Source organism: Equus przewalskii, chromosome 2 (assembly GCF_037783145.1).
Source record: "Equus przewalskii isolate Varuska chromosome 2, EquPr2, whole genome shotgun sequence".
NCBI lineage: Eukaryota > Metazoa > Chordata > Mammalia > Perissodactyla > Equidae > Equus > Equus przewalskii.
In genome coordinates this window covers 23,614,112-23,635,345 of record NC_091832.1, presented here as the reverse complement: position 1 = coordinate 23,635,345, position 21,234 = coordinate 23,614,112, and the positions used below count along the sequence as shown (strand labels likewise).

General features: G+C 53.9%; 2 protein-coding genes and 1 long non-coding RNA gene across 13 annotated transcripts in view; 1 reads left to right on the top strand and 2 right to left on the bottom strand.

Annotated features, from left to right (window-relative positions):
* Positions 1-745: 745 nt before the first annotated feature.
* On the bottom strand, positions 746-14,729 carry A3GALT2 (alpha 1,3-galactosyltransferase 2). Of its 2 annotated transcripts, none has more exons than XM_070595314.1 (5): positions 14,574-14,729; positions 5,848-5,931; positions 5,584-5,670; positions 5,135-5,272; positions 746-2,794 (listed from the first exon to the last, which is right to left on the bottom strand). In XM_070595314.1, exons 1-5 carry the CDS (start codon positions 14,594-14,596, stop codon positions 2,107-2,109), a joined length of 1,020 nt encoding a protein of 339 aa, XP_070451415.1. In that variant the 5' UTR covers positions 14,597-14,729; the 3' UTR covers positions 746-2,106. The 2 variants fall into 2 exon arrangements, with proteins under 2 accessions (XP_070451415.1, XP_070451427.1); XM_070595326.1 differs by lacking the exon at positions 14,574-14,729 and adding an exon at positions 10,996-11,132 and having other exon boundaries at positions 1,966-2,794.
* LOC139079609 (uncharacterized) lies at positions 13,576-20,454 on the top strand. The gene is made up of 3 exons (XR_011533359.1): positions 13,576-13,725; positions 15,799-16,072; positions 16,556-20,454. It is a non-coding gene; the product is annotated as an uncharacterized lncRNA (long non-coding RNA).
* The window catches only part of PHC2 (polyhomeotic homolog 2), a 117,344-nt gene continuing 113,077 nt past the window's right edge, over positions 16,968-21,234 (bottom strand). For all 10 annotated transcript variants that reach the window (XM_070595247.1, XM_070595239.1, XM_070595233.1 and 7 more), the window contains one exon: positions 16,968-18,397. In XM_070595247.1, the coding sequence (XP_070451348.1) occupies positions 18,243-18,397 (155 nt within the window). In that variant the 3' untranslated portion in view covers positions 16,968-18,242. The remainder of the gene's footprint in view (positions 18,398-21,234) is intronic.

Sequence of the window (21,234 nt, the reverse complement as noted above, 5' to 3'; positions counted from 1 at the left end):
GGATCTTACTGGCTCACGCTCAGGTCTCTAGTGGCCCAGGGGCCGTGAGGGTCAGTGTTTGTGGCCTTTGGTGAATGTTGCAGGGTAAGCTGGAGGACATTTCCCCACCAGAGGAAGGGATGTGCCAGCTCACGGTCACCAAGCGATCACCTGTTCCTCAGCACACGTGGCCTGTTCTCTTGTTTCTAAGCCAGAGTCCAAAAGGCCTTTTGGGTTTTGCTAATCTAGTTGAGGTAGGAGGCACTGGGGAACTCTGAGCTGCCTTTGAGACGGGAGAGATCTCTTATCTCACATTATTAATAATTGGAAGCTGCTTGTAAAAATTACGAGATTGTAAAAACCATCAGGGTTGGCTTATTGCTGAAATTGCTGTCCTACCTGGGAACAGGGGAGGCTGTTAAAAATACAGGGTCTATGAAAACGACATAAAGGATTCAGGAGACCTGGAGTGACATCCCACTCTCTCAGGGCCTCAGAGTTCCCCACTGTCAGACAGTATCTCAGCGGCTTCCAGTGGTTACCTTCCCTGTCTCTTTGGCTCTGTGGCCACCTTTCCTGGCAGGCCTGATGATGTCACACTATTCGGAGCCCGTGTTTTTCCCACTGAGGATGCTGAGCCTGGACAGCAGCTACGGACCGGGAAACTTATCTCCCAGATACAGTGGCCAAACAGCCATATGGGCCCCACAGCAAGGAGACGTCATTTTTGTGGACTTTAACTCTCCAGAAGAAAGGGCCATAAGGACACTTTTGGAATAATTTATTACAAAAATTACAAAATTATGTACAAATATGTTTGAGGACAGGGGAAATGAAAGGGCAAAGCCAAGGGACTAGATGCCACTTGCGTTGCTCCCTGTGGCTCATGCCCAGAGGCAGCTCTCTTTGGTCTGAGGGCCAGTCCTGGCCTCCAGCTGCTCACGTTACAGACTGCCTCAGAGATCCTGTGTCCTTAGGCAGTTATGTTCCTTATTGTGCTTCAGTCTTATTACAGAAAGGGGTGGTTGAGGAGGGGGCGGCTAAAACACCTCTTTGATACCGACCTTGGTATCAGTTTCCCCACATTAAACCCAGCATATATGGGGTTAAAACCAAAACACTCATTCCCTGCTTACTCTCTGGCTTCCTGCCTCCAGAATCCGCTATCCTCCATGGAGACAGACACTGACAAGGACAAGCACCTGGACTGTCTCCTCCCCACAAAGAGATACGAGCTGGTGGGAAAGCTGCTGACCAGCAAGTTTACCGGCTCCCTCCTCTCTGCAAGTGTCTCAAGGCCAAAGACAGGCTGGTGGGAAAGCTCCGACCAGCAAGGCCATATGCTCCCCCTCCCCTACCTAAAACCCCAAATAAAAACCCTTCCTTTTAGCTTTTCGGGGAGTTTGGAATTTCAGCGTTAGCTGCCCTCTCTCCTTGCTCAGCGCTGTGCAAAAATAAAGTTCCTACTTTCTTCCACCACCCCCGGTGTCAGAGATTGGCTTGCTGCGCAACGGGTGAGCGAACTCACTTCAGGTTCGGTAACATCTTCAGGAGGTATCAGCTGTGAAAGGTCAGGGCTGCCCTTGGCCAAGCGGTTGCGTTGGCACACTGCGCTTTGCCGGCCTTGGGTTTCCCCGGTTTAGATCCCGGGTGCGGACATAGCACTGCTCATCAAGCCATGCTGAGGCGGCGTCCCACACAGCAGAGCCAGAAGGATGTACAACTGGAATATAAAACTACGTACTGAGGGGCTTTGGGGAGAAGGAAAAAAACCAAGAAAGATTGGCGACGGATGTTAGCACACATGCCAATCTTTAAAAAAAAAAAAAAAAAAAGGGAAAGGTCTACAGACAGTCATGCCCCAGTCGCTGTTGTGAGCGAGGGAAAGGGGATCTTTCTCTCCAGTGACAAGTTCCCTGAGCCGGACCTCCTCCTGCCACCCCGGGCCCAGCGCGAGAGCGAGGCGGGAGGGCTGTTTCCATCCAATCCTGTCTGCGCTCCAAAGGGCCAGGCCGCCTCTTCCAGGAGGGACCCGCTGACTCTCCTCTGTCGCGCGCTCCGGGCCCTCTCGGGGCCCCAGGGCCCGGGCCGGGGGGCCGGCCGGGGGCAGGCCGAGGCCTGGCCTGGCTAGGCGCGCACCAGGGCGTACTCCTTGGGCGCCCAGAGCAGGCGCGGGCGGCGGATCTCGGCCCGCCGGCCGATGTCGGGGCTCCAGCAGAACTCGGGCGACAGCACCTTGGCGGGCTTGTGCAGCCAGAAGAACTTGTTGAGGTGGCTCTCGTCGTGCCAGCGCGCCTCCAGACCGCGCGCGCGGTCCTGCCGCTGGCCCCGCGCGCAATGCGCCGTCAGCCCGCGCAGCGCCGCCACGCTGCCCCCGAACACGGCCGCGTGGTAGTAGAAGTCACCCTCTCCGGGCGCCAGCGCGGCGGCCGAGCGCGCGTCGCGCTCGAAGGGCAGCAGCCACTGCGGCCAGTGGTAGTGCCAGGCGTGCAGCTGCGCCACCGACTCGGCCAGCGCCTCGGGCCCGAAGGCGCCGCTGAAGTGCTGGTCCACGTCCATGCAGAACACGAAGCGCGCCTCGCGGCCCAGCCGGCCGCCCAGCGCCTCGTGCAGCGTGCGCATGCGCTCCATCGACACGTCCTGCCAGCGCCGCTCGCGCTCCACGCGCTCCACGCGCAGCCGGCGGCCAGGGCCCAGCGGCACGTGGGGCACGGCGGCTGGGCGCTCGGTGAACACGTAGTACACCACGCGCTGGCCCACCATGAAGTGGCGCTCGGCCGTCTCCAGGAAGCGCTCCAGGTACTTCTCCAGGTACCTGCAGGGCGGCGCGGCCCGAGTCAGCCTGCGCCGCCCACCAGCATCCCCCTCCCCGCCCCTGGCCTCCCGGCTCTGCTTCCTGGACCTCCCCGCCCTTGGAGTCTTAACAACCTCAGTCCCTGGCATCGAGCTCTCCAGTGCCAGCATCCTTCAGGGTGGATTAATGATGAGGACACGCCTGCCCTGAGGGGCCCTGTGTTCCCTACCTTGAACCTGGGCCCCCCCGACTGCTTTGATCGATAGGAAGTGAGGCTGTGCTGGCCCCTTGGAGGACTGGTGGCGTTAGCCTTTGTGCCTAGAGCGCTGAGCCTTCGCTTAAGAATTCCCAGAACTTGGGCGCTGCAGCGATGTGAGGAAGCCGGAGCTAGCCACGTGGAAGGCCGTCTGGAGAGGGTGCCCCAGCAGTCGTCACCAGTCGGCTGAACGAGACTCAGACATTCAGGAGCAGTGAGGAGCCTTCCTGCAGAGCCCTGTCTGAATTCCTGACCCACAAAGTAATGAGCTATACTGCTAATAGTAAATGGTTGTTTTAAGTCACTGAGTTTGTGGTAGTTTCTTACACAGACATCTGGAACGTTTGTAATACTGCCAACTTTGTATTAACAGACTTTGGGATCCTAGGCTTCTGAAATAGTAACAATGATGCTAGTATCTTTGAACATTTCTCATGTGGCAGACGGTGTTCTAAGTCAGCCTGCATTATCTCATTGAATGCTCTCCATTTATTATTATCTCTGTTTTTCAGATGAGGAGATGGAGCCACAAAGAGCTGTAGTAGCTTGTGCACGCATACACAGTTGGTAAGTGGTGGAGCTGAGATTTGAACCCAGCTTGGCATCGGGGCCTGTGCCTGTACCTGCACTTGCTCTGTTCCTGGGGGAACTGTTAGAAACTGGAACCAGAGACCTTGGAAGCCCCAGCATCCTAAGGTGTTGAACTCACAGAACCTTGGAACTCGAGACCTCAGGACCCTGGGATTTCTGGACCCAGAGACCCTGACCCCAGGGGCTGGTACAGGAATACCCTCCTTGGCATCCAGAATGGAAATGGGGGCACCAAGGCCCTGGGAGAGGCCAAAGCCCCAAGTGACCCAGCAGTTCTGCCCCGCTGGCCCATGGGTCAGCCGTTGGCCCTGTTTGCTCCCTTGCCTCCCAGGGTCCCGCCTGGCTGTCTCTTCCTTTTAAAGTGTGGGGCACGGAATTGCAGGAGCTCTGAGTGGTTGTGTGGGGTATCTGATGACAGAATTCCTTCCCCAGACTTTTGGATATCCCTTCCTAGATGCAGAGCTCTCACTGCCTTCCCAAAGCAGCCTGTTCCATTAGAAACTTTTCTTGTAATGGCCCTGGACTCTACCTCAGTGCCTTACATTTGTACTAGCTGATTGCCACTCTTAGCCAGGAGTCCTCTTTGCATCTGGAAAGTGGATACCCAGCTTAGACACCCCTGTCATCCATAATGGGGGAGAGGTCAGTGCCTCTGGGGTTTCTTCTCCACCTACCCCTCCAGGTTCCTTCTTCGTACCTGGGGGCCCATCCAGTGCCCAGGCCCCTCACTTCCAGTCGTTCCCGATCGGAATTGACTCCTCCTGCAGTGATTCCGTCCTCCACCCTCCTCAGTCATCTGCCTCCATGGCCATTCCCTTGACTTGGTCATCATCAGTCTGTCCCACCTCCAGAACTGCAGCCTCACCCATCCCTTCTGTGTCCCCCATCCGTCCAGCCCACTTTCTGGGATGCCACCCGCGACATTCCCATCTCACGGAGTCCTCTGGTCTGCTGACCCTCCCACTTTCTCAGCCTCTCTCTCCTGCCCTCACTTCCCTCTTCCCCAGCTCGGATTCACCCCTTGCAGAAACCCTTACCTCCCCGGCCCCTCTCCTCCATCAGACTTGCATGGCAAACCTACTCCCCTCCTCTTACTGTGTGCCAGCCCCTGAGCCACTGCCCTCCAGTGGCATCCTGCAGCCGGGCCATTGCCTGTTAGCCAGTTGCTCTCTCGTCCTCTCACCTTCTCCCCTGAAGGACTCCATCATTTTCTCACAAGCCCAGTGCCTCCAGATGGACAGCCCCAGCCCCTGGACAGGATCCTTCCGGGACATGATTCTGAGCCCCTGGCTGCCTGTTCTGGGGGGCGCTCCGTGGTGATGGTGTGCAGGGAGGAGGGAAAGGGAAGGGATGGTCCTGCCCTCACCCTGGGAGTCTGGGACAAGGGGTGCTGTCTTTGCCTCCTGCTTCACCTTGAGATCCTATGACACAGAGTAACAGGGTGCCCCCTACATCACCTGCATAGCCCTCCCACTCCCTGCCTGGACGGCACTGCTCCCCTCCCAAGGCCTTACCTGCCCACAGCAAAGACGGTCAGCCCAATGGTGAGGTTCTGCTCTACAGCCTTTTGCTGGGCCACATCTGGGTCAAAGGTCCCATCCCAAATGATGGGGGCCCCCCAGGAGGTACAGGTCAGGACTTCAGGCCGGGCCCTGGCCAGGGCAGAGATAGGGAGACAGGTGCATTCATCCATCAGCTTGGTGCATGCTCACTGCCACCTCCCCAGTGCAGGGCCCTGGGGACCCACAGAAGGGTCACACCCAGTCCCTGCCCCTAGAAGTCCTTAGCCCAGATCCAGCACAGACAGAGGATTGGGAGATGTGTGACCCTACGGGGCCACTGGGGTTGGTGGGCAGAGTCCCTGCTCTGCCAGGGTGGGGGATGTGGGGAGGGCAGGGCCCCTGGGGCAGAGCTCTGTAGGGGATGTGGGCATTTGGGAGTGGGAGAGACAGTAGCTCCTTACCAGGGTTGCAGGGGACCTGTGAAGTTGTCTCTCAGGGGCCTTCTGGCCAAAGGGCAGATGCCCATGGGGATGAGGACTTCCAGATGCCTGTGGGGTGGGGGCAGCAGTGAGGGGCAAGCCAGCCGGCTCTGGAGCCTTCTGGCTCTGCTCCTTGCAAGGAGGGAGAGCCGCCACCCTCCATCCCTCAAGGAGGCACTTGGAAAGATCCACTTGAACCCTGCCCCTGCCCGTCCCACCTCGAGCGCTGGGGGAAGGAGGTTGTACCTGACTACAGGGAGCCCGTACAGGAGCAGCCCTGAGAGGCCAAGTGCAAGTAGGATCAGCCGCCAGAAGCTTCTCTTCCAGGCCCTGGGAGGTGGGGAGGGGCGTCAGCAACTCATTTATATATACACACACGTATATGAGAGATTATTTATGTAACTTTAATATTTGATTTTATTTGCTTTTTTTGAATATGAGTATATTCTATTCACGTGGTACAGACATTCACAGGTACAAGAGTGCATCCAGAGTGCATACAGTGAAACATCTTTCCTGTTCCAGCCACCTAGTTTCTCTACGTGGAGGCAACCGGTGTTATCAGTTTCTTATGCATCCTTCCAGAAATAGTCTATGCATATACAGGCAAATCCAAGGATGGTAGCAAATTCTGTTTTCCTGCCTCTTTCTCCCTCCGCCCCTAGATGGTAGTACAGTAGAGATGCTGTTCTGCACCGTGCATTTTCCACTGACCACTGTCTTCGAGGTTTTTCCATTTCAGCACTTTAAGTGCCTCCTTACCCTTTTCCAGCTGCTCGATATGCCATTGATTGGAGATAGCATCATTTCCCTAACCAGGCCCCTTCCGATGAGCATTTAGACATACGGTCCTTTGCTTTTCCCAGCAGTGCTTCGGGGCATGACCTTGGGCAGGTTGGGGGATGGGAGCATTAGGGGTTGGAGTGCTCAGCCTGGGCAGGGGTGGGACTGGCCCTGAACAGGAGGAGAGACTGGGAGGGGAGGCGGGGCAGTTTGTGGCTTGGTGGATGGGAGTTGAGAGCAGTCTGGGACTGAGATGAGTTGCTGGGCTGCATGGAGGGCCAGCAGTGGTCAGGGACCACGTGTCCCTGGTGGCTCCAGTCCCCGGGCTGGGTTCCTCCGGCAGATCTCAGCAGCCCCATTCCTGGCTCAGGAGGCAGACTTTGGGGTTGTTTTCCAGGAAGGGCCCCAAACGTTGAGAATCTTAATAAGCTCCTTCCAAGGATTTCATCCAGCCTCCCCTCAGCCCTGCTGTGTGCCCGTGTCTCCAGAGAGTCTGGAACCATAAATGGGAAGCATGGACACTGAGGCCAGACCCCCACGCTTGAATCCCAGCTCCACCACTTACTAGCTGTGTGAGCTTGGGCAAGGTTCTGGACCTCTGTACTTCAGTCTCCTCATCTATAAAATGTGGATAATAAGGAGGCTGGCCCTGTGGCATAGTGGTTAAGTTCGCATGCTCCACTTTGGTGGCCTAGGGTTCCCGGGTTCAGATCCTGGACCCAGACCTATGCACCACTCATCAAGCCAAGCTGAGATGGCGTCCCACATGCAAAATAGAGGAAGAATGGCATAGATGTTAGCTCAGTGACAGTCTTCCTCAAGCAAAAAGAGATTGGCAAGAGATGTTAGCTCAGGGCCAATCTTCCTCACCAAAAAAAAAAGAAGAAGAAGAAGAATACCCGCATCAGACAGCTGTCGTGGATATTGAGTTAATATGCTAAGCGGTTCAAACAAGGCCTTTCATGTAGCAATAGCTCAGTTAACTTTACCTGGTGTTTATTATTATTATTCCTGAAGTGATCCTCATTGTTGCCTGGACAACCTCCCAGCTCCACTCCCTGCCCCCCCGCCCCTGGTCTCTGTCTCTTTCAAGAAGCCTGCCTGATCAGCTCCTCCTGCGCCTGCCTGTTCTGCTGCCCCATGTCACTGTTCCTCAGCAGGTGTAGTTAGTAAATACCCCAGAGAGGCATCGTGCAGTTGGGTGTGTGTGTGTATCCGCGCACACCTCCTTCTGTTCACTTGGCCAAGCCAGAAACCTGGGCGCACCCTGCCCCTCTCTCTGCCTTGCCCGCGTCTGCTGTCGGTCCCCAGGTTGGTTGACTTAGCCTCCTCGATCTGCCCTGTCTCTGCCCCTCCTGTTCCCCCAGCCTCAAGTGACCCTGCATGCTCATACCTGACCACAGCTATTGCAGCAGCCACCTCCCAGCTTCCAGCCACTCCCTACCCAGCCCCTAAAGTCATCTCCTAAAACGCCAACCTGCCCTACCAGTGTCCACGTTACACGATCAGGTAAGTCCTTGAAGAAGCAGTACATTTAATAGGCAAACATATGGAAAAACGTTCACCCTTGCTAGCAATCAAAGACATACAAACTAGAACACGGTGGAATGCTTTGCCTATAAAATGAGCACTTTTTAAAAAGAAAGAAACCAAAATAGCCCCGCGGCAGGAATCCTGAGACAGGCTCTCACGCTTTCCAGGGGGAGCGGAGACTGCTGCCGCTTGGCTGGAAAGCTGCTTAGCTGTGGGATTGGAAGCCTCCCATATTCACCCCTTTAGTCCAATCACCCCAACTTCTGGGAATCCTTCAGAGACCATCTTCAGTGCAGGAGAAGTTTATGTGTCAAGGCGTTCGCTAGTTTCTGTCCATGCATGCGTTCAACCTGTATTTATGGGTGCCAGCTCAGAACCGAGCACTGTGCTAGGTCAAGGATTCAAAGGTGAGCAAGATACAGATCTCGTCTTCAGGGAGTGGAGTCAGCAAGATGTGGAGAGGAAGGAGGGGAGGGAATGGGTCAGATGACAGATCAAAAACAGGTGAAGGGAACACAGCACAGTGAAGGCCGTGGTGAGTGTAAATACAAGAGCTATGAGGGCAAATTGGAGAGTAGCACCTGAGCCTTGACAGAAGGGGAGGGAGTCAGGGAGCCTTCCCGGAGGAGGGGACTCTAAGCTTGGACCTGAAGATTTCGAAGTTATCCAGGCAAAGAAAGCAGTGGAGGAAGAAGGGAGGTCCATGAAAAGGAAACAACAATGTGCAAAAGTGGGGAGGTGATAGAAGCCTGGAGGGACAGGGCACTGCCAGTCATGCTGCAGGCGTGGGGAGCAGATGGAGTGTGAGAATTGAGGCTGGAGGTGAGCCGGAGCTGGGTCCCCCAGGGCCCGCCTACAGGCTAAGGGGTTTGGACTTCATCGTGAGGGCCAGAGGGAGCCCTGACAGCTATCTCCTCCAGGCAGGGCTGCAGTCAGATTTGTATTTGAAAGACAGTATTACCACTGAACTGTTGAGCCTGGACACGGGCGAAGCGCGGCTGGAGGCAGGAAAACAGGTTAGGGTCGAGTGCCAGCCCGTGGGAGCTAACGGGGGCGTGAACCAGGGTGTTGGTGTGGGGTGGGGAGGAGCACTTGGTCAGCAGGAGGTGGGGTGGGTAGGACTTGGTCACTGATTAGAGGGACAGGGCTGGGGGACCGGGAAAGGAGATGATGCCTGGTTGTCTGGTTGGGGGCAGGGAGCCAGAGCCCAGCAGGCAGGGAGGCCCAGGAGAGAGTTCTGGGATTCACAGGCCGGCAGGGGTGTCACAGGAAAGAGGAGGAGAGCAGAGGAAGAGCCAGGGCCCAGGCACGGAGGGCCCAGGTGGGACCGGGCAGGGGACCGAGGGCTGGAGGAGTCAGTGGAGGTGCAGTGGTGGAGGCAAGGGGAATAGGCGTCTCTTTCCAGAAGTTTGGCTATAAGGAGGAAAGAGGATGGTAACTGGAGGGGGCTGAAGGGTGGGACTGATGGAGGTGTGTGTTTCTTTTACACACGAGAGACTTGAGCTTGGTTAAATCCTGGGCGGAAGGCGTTATGCAGGCCGCTCAGACACAACTGAAAAGGCCCTACTGTCCAGCCGAGGGGACTGGCTAAGTGAGTGCTCCACGAAGACCCTGCGATCACGTGAAAAAATGCTGACGCAGGAACCTTAAATGAAAAAGCAGGATCTAACATTGGTGGGCACTGGAATAACAGTTTAGCAAAAATAAAAACATGCACCAGAAAATAAGGCTAAAAAGAACTGAAGTGTTTGTGCAATAGTTATAGGAGGGTTTTTCCTCTTTATTCCCAAGACCCTCCCCGCCCATTGCCTGTAACAAGCTTACAGAGACTGCAAGATAAAGTCCACGTCTCTTAGCCCCGCCCAAGAAGCCGGCAAAACCTGGTTCCTCGACTGTCACATTGAAGTGCTCAAACCTGACCCCGCTTTGCCACCTCTCAAAAGGGAGATTCCACAGTGGGGGGGCCAAGGATGTTCATTGTTTCATTGTTTGAAAAGCAGATAGGCACAGACAAGCGCAGTGTTCACCAGTGGGGAATTGGTGAATGAATTATGCATACCTACACAATGGAAAGCAACATGGCCATTAAAAAGGATGAGGTAGATTTATATGTCCGCTCTGGAAAACAGGTCCTAATGAGTGGCGTGGAAAAGGAGACAACAGAGCTCTGTGCAGAGACAGAGCTCCCTTCTGGGAGGGGAAAGCCCCTGTACCGTGTTCCCTCGCATTTACTATGTGTATCTACGTTCTTTTATAAACAGGTAGGAAAAGATCTAGAACAGCATCGTCCAAGAGAAACATAATGCGAGCCAGATATGTAAATTAAAATTTTCTAGTGGCCACATTAAAAAAAGTGAAAAATACCGCTGAAATTAATTTTCGTAATATTTCCTCTAACCCAATATATCCAAATTATCATTTCAACATGTAATCAATATAAAAATTAAGATGTTTTACATTCTTATTTTATACTAAGTCTAAATCCTGAGTCCAGGGTGTATTTTAGACTTAGAGTTTATTTCACTTGGAATTCGCCACATTTCAAGCGCTTGGTAGCTGCCTGGGGCTGGCGGACAGCCCCATATTGGACAGTGTGAAAACAGAAGGAGACACACCACTTAGTGGTGGGTTGAGGCTGGAGGGAGGAGAGGGCTCCACCCTTTCACTGGATATACTTTTGTAACGCGCTGCGGCACAATGAGCACGTTCCTTTTGTTATCTAACAGAAGAAAATGATGTCTGTTTCTTCACACTCATCTTTTACCCGTCTTCCGCTTAGGTTCTCGTCAACCTCTGGGTGTTTTCCAACACCAACAACTAATTCAGTTCTCCAGCATCAAGTGGGTGTCCAGTAATTCAGTTCAATTCTGACACTATCAACCTGGCGTTAGTATCGGATCCCACAAGTGAAAGGGCTCAGGCCCAGAAGATCTCCCCCACTTCCGATGCCAGCTGCAAATCTTGGGCCACCCATACTTCTGACTGATTGGCTATAAATCAGAGGTTCCCACAATCCCGTCTTCTGGTTCAATAATTTGCTAGAACGGCTCACAGAAGTCAGGAAGTCACTGTACTTACATTTACTGGTTTGTTATAAAGGATCCAGACGAACATCCAGTTGAAGAGGTACATAAAGTGAGGTCCAGAAGGGTCCCGAGCTCAGGAGCTTCTGTCTCCATGAAGCTAGGGTGCGCCACCCTCCCAGCAGATGGATGTGTTCACCAACCCGGAAACTCTCTGAATATTGTTGTTCAAGAATTTTTATAGCCCAATATTCAGCCCTGCCTTCCCTCTCTGGAGGTCAGAGGTCCGGAGTGGGGCTAAGTTCCCAGCCTCTAATCACCTGGTCTTTCCAGTGATCAATCCTGTCCTGAGGCTATCTAGGGACCACACCCTAAGTCACTTCATCAGCATAAATTCACCAGTGAGAGGGGCTCATTAGGAATAACGAAAGGCACTCCTACTGGGAAATTCCAAAGGTTTTAGGAGCTCTTTTCCAGGAACATGGGGAAACTTGGCCAAAGACCAACTGTCTCTCTTTTCTGTGTATGTGTGTATGGGAGGAAGATTGGCCCTGAGCTAACATCTGTTGCCAATTCTCTTTTTGCTTGAGGAAGATTGTTGCTGAGCTAACATCTGTGCCAATCTTCCTCTCTTTTATGTGGATTGCTGCCACAGTGTGGCTTGATGAGCGGTGCTAGGTCCACACCCGGGATCCGAACCTGTGAACCCCAGGCTGCTGAAGCCAAGCAGCAACCCAACCACTATGCAACCGGGCTGGGCCTCCAACTGTCTTTCTTATACCGCACCCACTGTCAGGCTTCCCTCCTGGAACGGGGGTGGGGGCCAAGCCACTGCCCAGAGCTTCTGGAGGGACTGATCTGGGCATTGTGGCTTCAGTGTCAGAGGACACCGGGGGCATTGGTGCCACCTGATCTCTCCACTTGGATGTCTCAGAAGCATCTCAAACTTATGTGGCCAAAAAGGAACTCTTGATTTTCATCAGAAGCCTGCTCCCCACTCATGTCTCCTCCATCTCAGTAAATGACCTAGCCCATTTCTCACACTGAAGACCCAGGAGTCCTCCTTCTCTCACTCCCCACGTGCAGTCCCCCAGCAAACCCTGTGGACCCTCCCACAAACACACCCCAGTGCATCCACTGCCTCTCATTCTGCTGCAGCCATCGTCTCCCTCCCCTGGATAACTTTCACAGCTCCTGTCCCACCTCCCTGCTTCTATTCCTGTCCCCAATAGTCACTTCTCCAGAATGATCTTTCAGAAACATCAAGGAGAACATGCCTCTCCCATCTTCAAGACCTTCCAGTGACTTCTCACTGCTCTTAGAATAAAACCCACACCCTGGACTCTGGTCTGCAGAGACCTGTGCCTTCGGCCCCTGCGCCCTGCTTGTCTCTCCCTCTCCCTTTTGCGCTCGCCTGCTGCGCTCCAGTCCCCCTGCCCTCTTGCTCACCTTCGCGTGGCTTGTCTTTCTGTCATTTGAATCTCAGTTACAATTTTCTGTGCATCCTCTTTCACCCCTGGCTTCTCTCTACCAGTGACTCCACAGTCTTTGTCTCCAGCCAAAGCTGGACTCAGGTGTCGTGTGTCTCTGGACAGCTGTGTCCGCCTGGGTGTCCCACAGACGCCTCAAACTCAGTCCTCCTCCAGCAGTTTTTTTTGCATTTCTCATGATCTCTTCTTCCTTCTGTGTTCTCTGCGGGGATCTCAGTTACCCAAGTGGGACCCTTGCTCCCTCCCCCTGTAGCGAAGCCGTTCAGTGCCTCCCCTGTTGAGCCCATTCGTGCCTCATTGTTTCTCATCTGGATTCCTATAACCATCTCCTAACTTGCCTCCCAGTCTTGATCCCGTGAAGTTTCCTGAACTTGCCTACGACCTGGTGTCCTCCCCATCTCCACTCTACTTTTGCCCAGATTGCTTTTTCCTATCAACCACCACCAAACTCAGAATCACTCTCCACACCCAGCTTCCCCCCTTGTGAAGCCTTCCTCGACCTCCCCCTCTGACACCCTCTACCCCGAGCTGCTCCTCCGGACCTGTGCAAACCCGTCCTCAACACTTGCCAAACCATCTGTGACTGTCCGCCCCACCAGACCACGAGCTTCCTGTTTTATTAGACTTTGTATTCTCGGTGCCAACTCTGGGAGCCCGCCTCATAGTTTGTGCATTAATAATTGTTTGTTCAGTAAATGAATGAAGCAATGAATGGATTGCTTGTCTTTGTTCTCTTTCCCAAACTGACTGTTCCTCCTTTGCTTGACACTCCATTTTCTTCAGGCTTAAGGCTGCCCTCTTTGTGAATAATCATAGACCTTTCCTGGGGCAGACACTCTGCCAAGTGTTTCTGGTCCCTGTCTCATTTGAAGTCTGACCACAATCCCTTGAAGGAGATGCTATGATTATCTCTATCTTATAAATGAGGAAACTGATGTTCAGAAAGGTTAATTCACTTGCTCGGGGTCACACAGCTGGTAAGTGGTGGAGCTGAGGTTTGAACTTAGATCTGTCTGTCTCGGAAGTCGGAGCATGGCATTTGGGACTCCCACGAGTTGGCCCCAGCTCGGCCCTGAGGCTCATCCCCCAAGGGTCCCTGGCCCTTTTGTTAGGCCTCATGGGCTTGGCTCCTCCCAAGTCACCTCAGGTTTCCTGCCAGTCAGTGCCTCTCCTGCAAGAAGCCTTTCTCTCTCCTCACTTTCCAGGTCTACGCGGTGCTCCTGGACTTCTGGCTGCAAGTGGGCCTCCCGGCTGCGCCTGGAAGCAGGACTGCCCCAGGAGGTACACTGTGGAAGGTATGTCTGTGCTGCAGGTGCAGGAGCAGGCAGGCTGGAGGGGACCTCTCTCTGTCCTCGGCTGCTGTCCCAATCCTCTTAGCCAGCCCCTTCCCAAACAAGGTAGGGCAAACCAGTGCTTATCTTGGGCACCGGGCCTTGGCTGGGCCAGTCAGGCAGAGCTGTCCCCAAGTGGCCCAGGTGAACTCAAACTGTGAGGTCTGGGAGGGTGCTGAGACTCAGGCCCGCGGTAGTCACCCGCCAGCTCCTGCCGCCCCCTCCCCGGCCCCAGCCTGGGAGTCCTTCGTGCGCAGAGGCCTCTGCCTGACCCATTCCTCCACAATCCTTGCTCAGATATTTTCCAAGGGACCCCCTCCACCCCACCTCCACCTGCAGAAGGTAGACCCTCAAGCTTGCTCCCTCTACCCTCCTTGCTTTTAGGAAGGGGTTAAATATCAGTCATTAGTTCTTAAGTGGGAACAGGTTTGCAACCCTGGACGGTCATTCTGGGAACAGAGAGAGCTCTCAGTTACCGTGGGGATGCAGCCCCCGGGGCCTGGTCCTCTGGTGCACCAGCGGGGCTCAGAGTTAAGGGAAGCAAGAGGAGTTACCCAGCTCTTCACTGGCTACGAGATCTCCCAGGATGCAGTCTTCCCTCACCCCATTGTTGGTCCCCATAGACCATCTACCCCTTGGGTGATGTCCCCTCTCAGAGTCACCTTCCTCCAGGACCTATACAGCTCAGCTGGTACTCAGCAGGCTAGCCTTGGTGCCTCCTCCTTGACTGTTCTGGCCACCAGCCTGGACTCCTCTCAGGTCAGCTGTCACAACCCATTCCTCCCCCCCCACCCCGCAGTGTCCCCACTCACCTGAGTCGCTCCTTGAAAACCATGCTGAGAAGCTGGTGGGACAGCCTGCCAAGAGCCCTCTCAGCTCAGAGCCAGGGAAGAAATGACTGTTCCTGGTGACTGGGACAAAGCAGCCTCAGGCCATCTGTCAGAAACCACACCCACAGGACCTAGCAGGGATGAATTTGCTTGGGGGTGGCGCCTGCTGGAGAGAGCTGGCCCCAGGATGGCGTGGGGGCTGGGAAACCCCCAGGGGCCAATCGCCTGGAGGAGAGTGGCTCTGAGTAAGCCTAGCTCTGGTTGGCCAGAGGCTCTCAGCTCTTCTGTACTGACTCCTCTGGCCCCCCACAGGGCTCCCTGGACCCCTCCTGAGTGTCTTCCCGTCCTGGGAAAGGTCAGGCTCCGCTGTTGCTTCAGCCAGGTCTCAAGGGCTCTGGTCACCTGACTGTGACCTTGGACAATGCCCTTTGAGGAGCCCTTTTTCCTCAGTAAAATGAGGTGCGTACACCAGTCACCCGGGTCTGTGCAAGAGCCACACCACAGTGGATATGGAACAGTTCTGCAAAGTTTACTTTTACACTGGGCAGGGTTTTTAAAAGTGCAGGTTATGATTCATCAGAGGGCTGTGAAGTCAGTTTGGTGGATTGTGACCAAGATTTAAAAGGTATGAACAGGATGAGAAGTGAAAATATCAGAATGCATCGGACGGGAGGGTAGGTATTCTTCTGTGAAATTTTTGTTTGTTATATATATTTAAGAATGTGTACGAGGGTGAGAAACATTAAACAGTGGGTCATGATCAAAAGGGGTTTGCAAAATTCTGTGTAAAGTGTAAACCACAGGAGCAAATGCATATTTAAGGAAGCACTGTCCAAGCTTACAATAGGTTAGGGTCTTTCACCGGAAGGAAAGGAATGGTGCCAATACTCACCTGTTTGTCGGTCCCCTCAAATCCACCACATCTTCTTTTAGGAGTAGAGTCACGCGGTGCTTAACAACGGGGACACGTTCTGAGAAATGCATTGTCAGGTGATTTCATCGTTGTGCGAACACCACAAAGTGCATCTGCACAAACCTTGATGGTACAGCCTGCGACACACCTGGGCTACGTGGTACCATCTTATGGGACCGCCAGTGTATATGCCATCAAGGACTGAAATGTTATGCAGTGGCTGATTGTGGTTTGGGTTCCCTCCTTCTCCGTGACACACATACAAACTCAGGTGGGGCCTGGTTTGTCTTCCAGAAAAGAAAAATCGAGGTTCAGAGTGGAGAGATGCCCAGAGCCACAGGGGCCCTGGTGAGCCTGCCGCGTGGCCTGGAGTGGGAGGGGCAGCGCACCGGCTCCCTCTCCGCCAGGCACCCTCCTCAAGGTTCTTTCTGCCTGCCCGCCCACCGGGCCTCAGCTCAGGGTCACGCACAGGCGCATCTTCTTAGCCATTCCCCACCTCCTAACAAAAGATTCCAGTCCTGGCTCCACCCTCTGGGCAATCAGCGGGTTGCTTCTCCTCCTCCTCCAGGTGAGTAGTTACATTTTAACAGGCTCTCCAGAGGACTTAGCAAGAGAAGCACTGGCTCTTGAACTTTACTGTGCTCAATCTTTCTTAGCTCCACCTGCTGATTGAACAGGTTGGGGGCCCAGGCCTCAAACCCATGCTTTACAGGGGGCGGAAACACTGCCTTAAGGAAAACCTACCTCCCCCTTCCCTTCCCTTCCCCTGGGGCAGACGCAGGGCGATTTTAAGCTCCATGGGAGCAGGACATGGGGTCATTTGGTTCACCATGAAGGCCTCATTCTAGCACAGGGCCTGGTCACACGGTCGGCATGAGCCTCGGTTGGCCACACACGCCTCGTCCAACCCTGCCCGCTAATCTGCACTTTCATCTTCATGCTAATCATGCCTGTGCATGAACTGCCTGGCTCTGGAACACCCTTTTTCCTTTATTGGAGGCTTAGGTGTCACCTCCTTGAGGACACTGACGCTAATAATTTGCTGTTTCAGCATCCAAAAATTGCTAAAGAAAAATGCTGCGTGAAGCAAAGCCATCCCAAGGCTGTCCTGGACCCCGAGCAGCGACAAAGAAGGTATCTGCGGGGCAGTGGCGGCGGGGCTCTGCCCCAGGGGCTCCACCTGGCCCTGGCCCAGGAATATCACGTCTCCCCAGCAGGAATGGCGGGAGCGGGGCTCAGAGCTGAAGGCACTCTGCCTCAGAGATGGGGTCTGCTTTTCTCGCATGAACTGGGACTAAGGAGACCCTCAAATGACCTGACCCCAGAAAAGCGTGGAGGGTATGCTGTCAGTTAAGGTGGTTGTCCCTCCTCCAACCCAGGGACCCACCCTTCTCTTTATGGGTGAAAAGTAGCCATTCAGGACCAGAGACAGGCACTCCCAGGGGAGAAAAGCACAAAGGAAACAGATTTTACAGGTTTATTTTTAAAAAACAAAAGGTTAAAAAAGTCCTTCATTTCCAACCCTGCCTGGGGGTGTGAGTGGGGAATAGAACAAGCGAGAAAGGTGCCCACGCTCTTCCTGGGGGGGAGTCCCACTCTTCCCCGGGAGCCTGCAAGGACAGGGCAGGTCAGAGGCAGGCCCTCACCCTTCCTGCCCTGCCTCCTCCGCAGGGAGCTCAAATTGCTGCTAGCAAGTTCGAGAGGCAAAGAAGTGTGGGAGCGGGAGGCCAAAGGCTGCCTTCTTCGCGTCAGCGGTCACTCCAGCTCTTCTCTGCCCTTGGCCGTTCTCTGGGCACCCACCCCTGGGGCTTCCAGGGTGGCGGGCAGGCAGGCCAGGAGGCTTGGCCTGGCCCAGCCCACCGGCAGCTTCCTTAATGCTGTTTGTGACACAGCAGGGCAGTCAGGGGACTTCACAGTGTGGGGAAGGGGCTTCGGAGACATCTTGACAAGTCTGGGAAGGAAATCTCCTTATCTTCATCGCTTTCTGATCATGCCTCTGCACTGAGGCTGTCCTCCTTTTCTATTCCCCATCCTGAGGCTGAGTGGAGTCCAGGACAAAGCACTAAGTGGCTGTTTGCTACAAAACACCTGGAGAAGCCAGAGGGTGGCGCTTGGCCTTTCTGTCAGTCCAGGCTCCCACACAGTCACACAGTCACACACACAGCGTTAAGGCGTCTGTGCCAGCAGGCATGGCCAAACTGGGCCCAGCTTCTCTCTCTCCACCTGCACAGGGTGAAGGGGGCGAACCCCTGGCTGCTTCAGAAACAGGCTGAAGGGGGAGAAGCTGGCCACGGAAGAGTGAGCCAGGCCCGGAGAAAGAAGTGGGAGGAAGGCAGGCAAGGGCTTTCAAGGCCTCTCTCCAGGCCTGACGGCTGCCCTTGGAAGTAACCCAACTCAGGTTGGGGAGCCCTGACCATATACCCCCTGGAAAACGGGGGACAGAGGGAGGGGAAGAGAGCGGGGCTAGAGTATTGGGACTTTGGAGGAAGCCAGTGCTATCAATATTTACAAGCATAAAGCCCCATCTTCTGCGCCACCCACCTCTCTGCCCCTCCCACAGAAAGAAAGGCCCCTGAGAGCCATTGGGGAGGTGCCAAGACCTCCTCACCAGCCATGCCCCATAGGGAGAGCCCCTTCCCTCCACCTGGCCCCATTTCTGGCCCCCTCAGGAATGTCTGTCTGGCTCTGCTCAGGTGGGAGGAGGAGCCCTGGGCCAGAATCCCGGCTGCCTGGCGGCCCTAGGAGTCCTTGAGCATGCTGATGCGAGCATAGATCTTCAGGGCGGGCCCCAGCTTGATGTTCATAGCACTCATCAGGTGGTCCTCCTTGAGCAGCAGCAGAGCTTGCCCGTCGATCTCCTGGGCACGGAATTCCTCTGCTATCTCCTGGCAGCCTGCGGGGACACCACCAAAGACAGCATCAGTCAGAGCGACCAGTGTCCACTCCCGGCAGTCATGAACTTCAGACATGTCATCTCACTTCAGCCTCATAACTGCGCCTTGGGGAAGGGGTTGCTGTTCTCATTTTGTAGCTGGAGAGAGGCTAAGTGCCTCCCCCAAGGTAGCCAGACTGCTGGGCGGCCCCTGGTGATGTACGCCTCCTTATTCCTGCGGGTCCTTGTCCAGACCCCTCCCCTCAATGAACTGGGCACCTGGGAGATCAAGGTGTGGCGAAATGACAGCATGGCATTTCTGAGGCTGGACCATGAAGGGCACAGCAGCTTCCACTCGGCTCTTTTGGATACTTTATCTTGGAGTGAGTCAGCTACCACGCTGCGAGGATGCTCAAGCGGCCCTCTGGAGAGGCCCCCGTGGAGAGGTGCCGAGGCCTCTTGCCCACAGCAGCCCCATCATGGGCCATGTGAGTGAGGCACCTCGGGAGTGGATCCTCCAGCTCGAAACCTCCAGACAGCAGCGGCTCTGGCTGCCATCTTGACTGAGACCTCGTAAGAGACCCCACAGCAGAACTGCCCAGCTAAGCCACTCCACATTCCTGACCCACAAAGCCCTTGAGATATCAGTGATTATTGTTTTAAGCCACTAAGCTTTGGGGTAGTTTGTTTCACAGCAACAGATAACTAATGCAGATTTTGGTATGTGCCATAATAAAACCCTGAAAATGTGGGTGTGCCTGGAGGCAGCAGTGGGGGGGCTGGAAGGAGTCTGAGGAGAGTGCTGAGAATCTAAGGTGCTTTGAGAGACTGGGAGGAGAAGTCTGATGGGCTTTGAGGAAACTGGCGGGGAGGCTTAAAGGAAGATGAGCAAACTGTTACTGGAAACTGAAAGAAACGGGATCCTTGTTATGAAATAGTAGGAAATTTAGCAACACTTGCTGGTGGGAATATGGGGAGTTTAATAACCTATGAACTGAGTGACATGGCTACGGAGATTTTCAGGCGGAATGCTGAAGGCGTTGCCTGGCTTTTGATTGCTGCTTGCCGTTAGGGGAGAGGAGAGAGAAGGTAAAGGAAAAGCTGTTAACATAAAGGAGCCAGGATTTGCTGGTTTTGAAAATCCCTAGCCTCTGCAGGTGGCAAATGAGGCTCAAGTTAAGAAATGGTTTCTAGGCAAAGATCCAATCCAAGACATAGTCAAGAAAATACGGTTTGAAGATGAAACTGAGAGTGTGATTTAAATCTTTTGTTAAGACCTCAGAAAGATCTCAGGTACTGCCTCAGAGAACTGTTCAGTCAAAAGGCTCTCTAAGGATGTTATGGGCGTGCTACACAGATCCTCTCCATTCAACAGCAGGGCTTCAAAGACCATTAAGGGCACTGTCCCTCAGCTGCAGAAGCAGACTGATGTAGAGAAAGGCTTACCTTGAAGACATTTTTGGGTACAGTATTTGTTTAATGGAGTAAAGTCCAACAAAATTCATAGGAAGCTCACAAAGATTTTGAGAGAATTGTATTGGCAGAAACACTGCTTGCTTGGACTGGGCATAATACAAAATTCATATTACAGAGGTAATACAAAATAAAAAGCAATAGGAAGTAGCCTGAGAAAACTACTCCACTGAAAACTCAGACAACCATTTATGGGAAAGGAAGGACAACTCAAAGGGTTGAAAGACTCGAAAGTGAAAGAGAGTCACTCCTAGGCTTTACAGTCCTAATCAAGGAAATGCCACCACGTGCCCTGCTAGATTTCAGAACTGGTAGGGATCAGTGATTCCTATATCCTGTTTTTTCCCTTTTTGAATGGGCATGTCCAAGGCAGTTATCCTTTGCCTATCCCACCACATCTTGGGTTTGTGGAGGGAATGGATAACCTGTCTCTAGTTCTCAGGTCTTCAGACTGAGAGGAATCATACTTGAGGAGCTGGATCCCAAGGAGCCTCATCTGTGCCTGGACCTGACTTACAGGAGGAGCTCCTGGACTTCAAACTACCGCTGTAATAGGATGATACTGTGGGGACTTGGGCAGGGGTAAGGGTATTCTGTATGAGGGAGGAACATGAATCAATGGGAGTCAGTGGTGAACTATGGTAACCAGCTTCCCAAGGGTTCCCAGTGATCCTTGCTTCCTTTTCACACTCTTGTGAGTCCCCTCACACAATGAACAGAGTTGACCTGTGTGACCAATAACATATTGTGGAGGTGACAGTATGGTGTGTGATTTCTGAGGCTGGATCATAAAGGGCACACTGGTCTCCACCTTGCACTCCTGGATCACCACCTGTGGGGAGAACTGGCTGCCATGTCCTGACAGCCCTCCAGCCTGAGTGTTCTGAGGAAGCCCATGTGGAGAGGGCCTGAGGCCTCCTGCCAACAGCCTACTCTAGTTGAGAATCACCTAAGGGAGGCACCTGGCGAGAGGATCCTACAGCCCAGTCAAGCCTTTAGATCACCTCAGCTTGACATCTTCATCCCAACCTCATAAGAGACCCTGCAGCAGAACTGCCCAGCAAGCCACTCTCCAATTCCTTACCCACAGTAACTGCGATACATTTGGGGATGCAGCAAAAGATAACTCATACACTGGATCAAGTGGCAGAGCTGGGATGAGAGCCCAGTTGTTTGACTCGGAAGTCTGTGTCCTTAACCGTTATACCCCACACCAGTCTCTGAGTAACGGGCTTGCGGTGGCCATCAATACCTGACCTGGTCAGCAGCTGGCTGAGACAGGCAGAAAAAACAGCAGAGAAGCTTGGGGGCCCCACAGAAAGTGTTCGTGAAGGGTGTGAGGTTTGTCTTCCAAGGTCCATTTCTAGAGTCTAGCCCTCAAAACC

What these genes read in the sequence shown, in the direction of transcription:
- A3GALT2 (XM_070595314.1), bottom strand. Translation starts at nt 14,596, where the DNA reads ATGGTTTTCAAGGAGCGACTCAG. An exon ending in TACGGGCTCCCTGTAGTCAG is followed by an intron (nt 5,671 to 5,847) that starts GTACAACCTCCT and finishes CCCACCCCACAG; the next exon opens with GCATCTGGAAGTCCTCATCC. An exon ending in ACCGTCTTTGCTGTGGGCAG is followed by an intron (nt 2,795 to 5,134) that starts GTAAGGCCTTGG and finishes GCCGCCCTGCAG; the next exon opens with GTACCTGGAGAAGTACCTGG.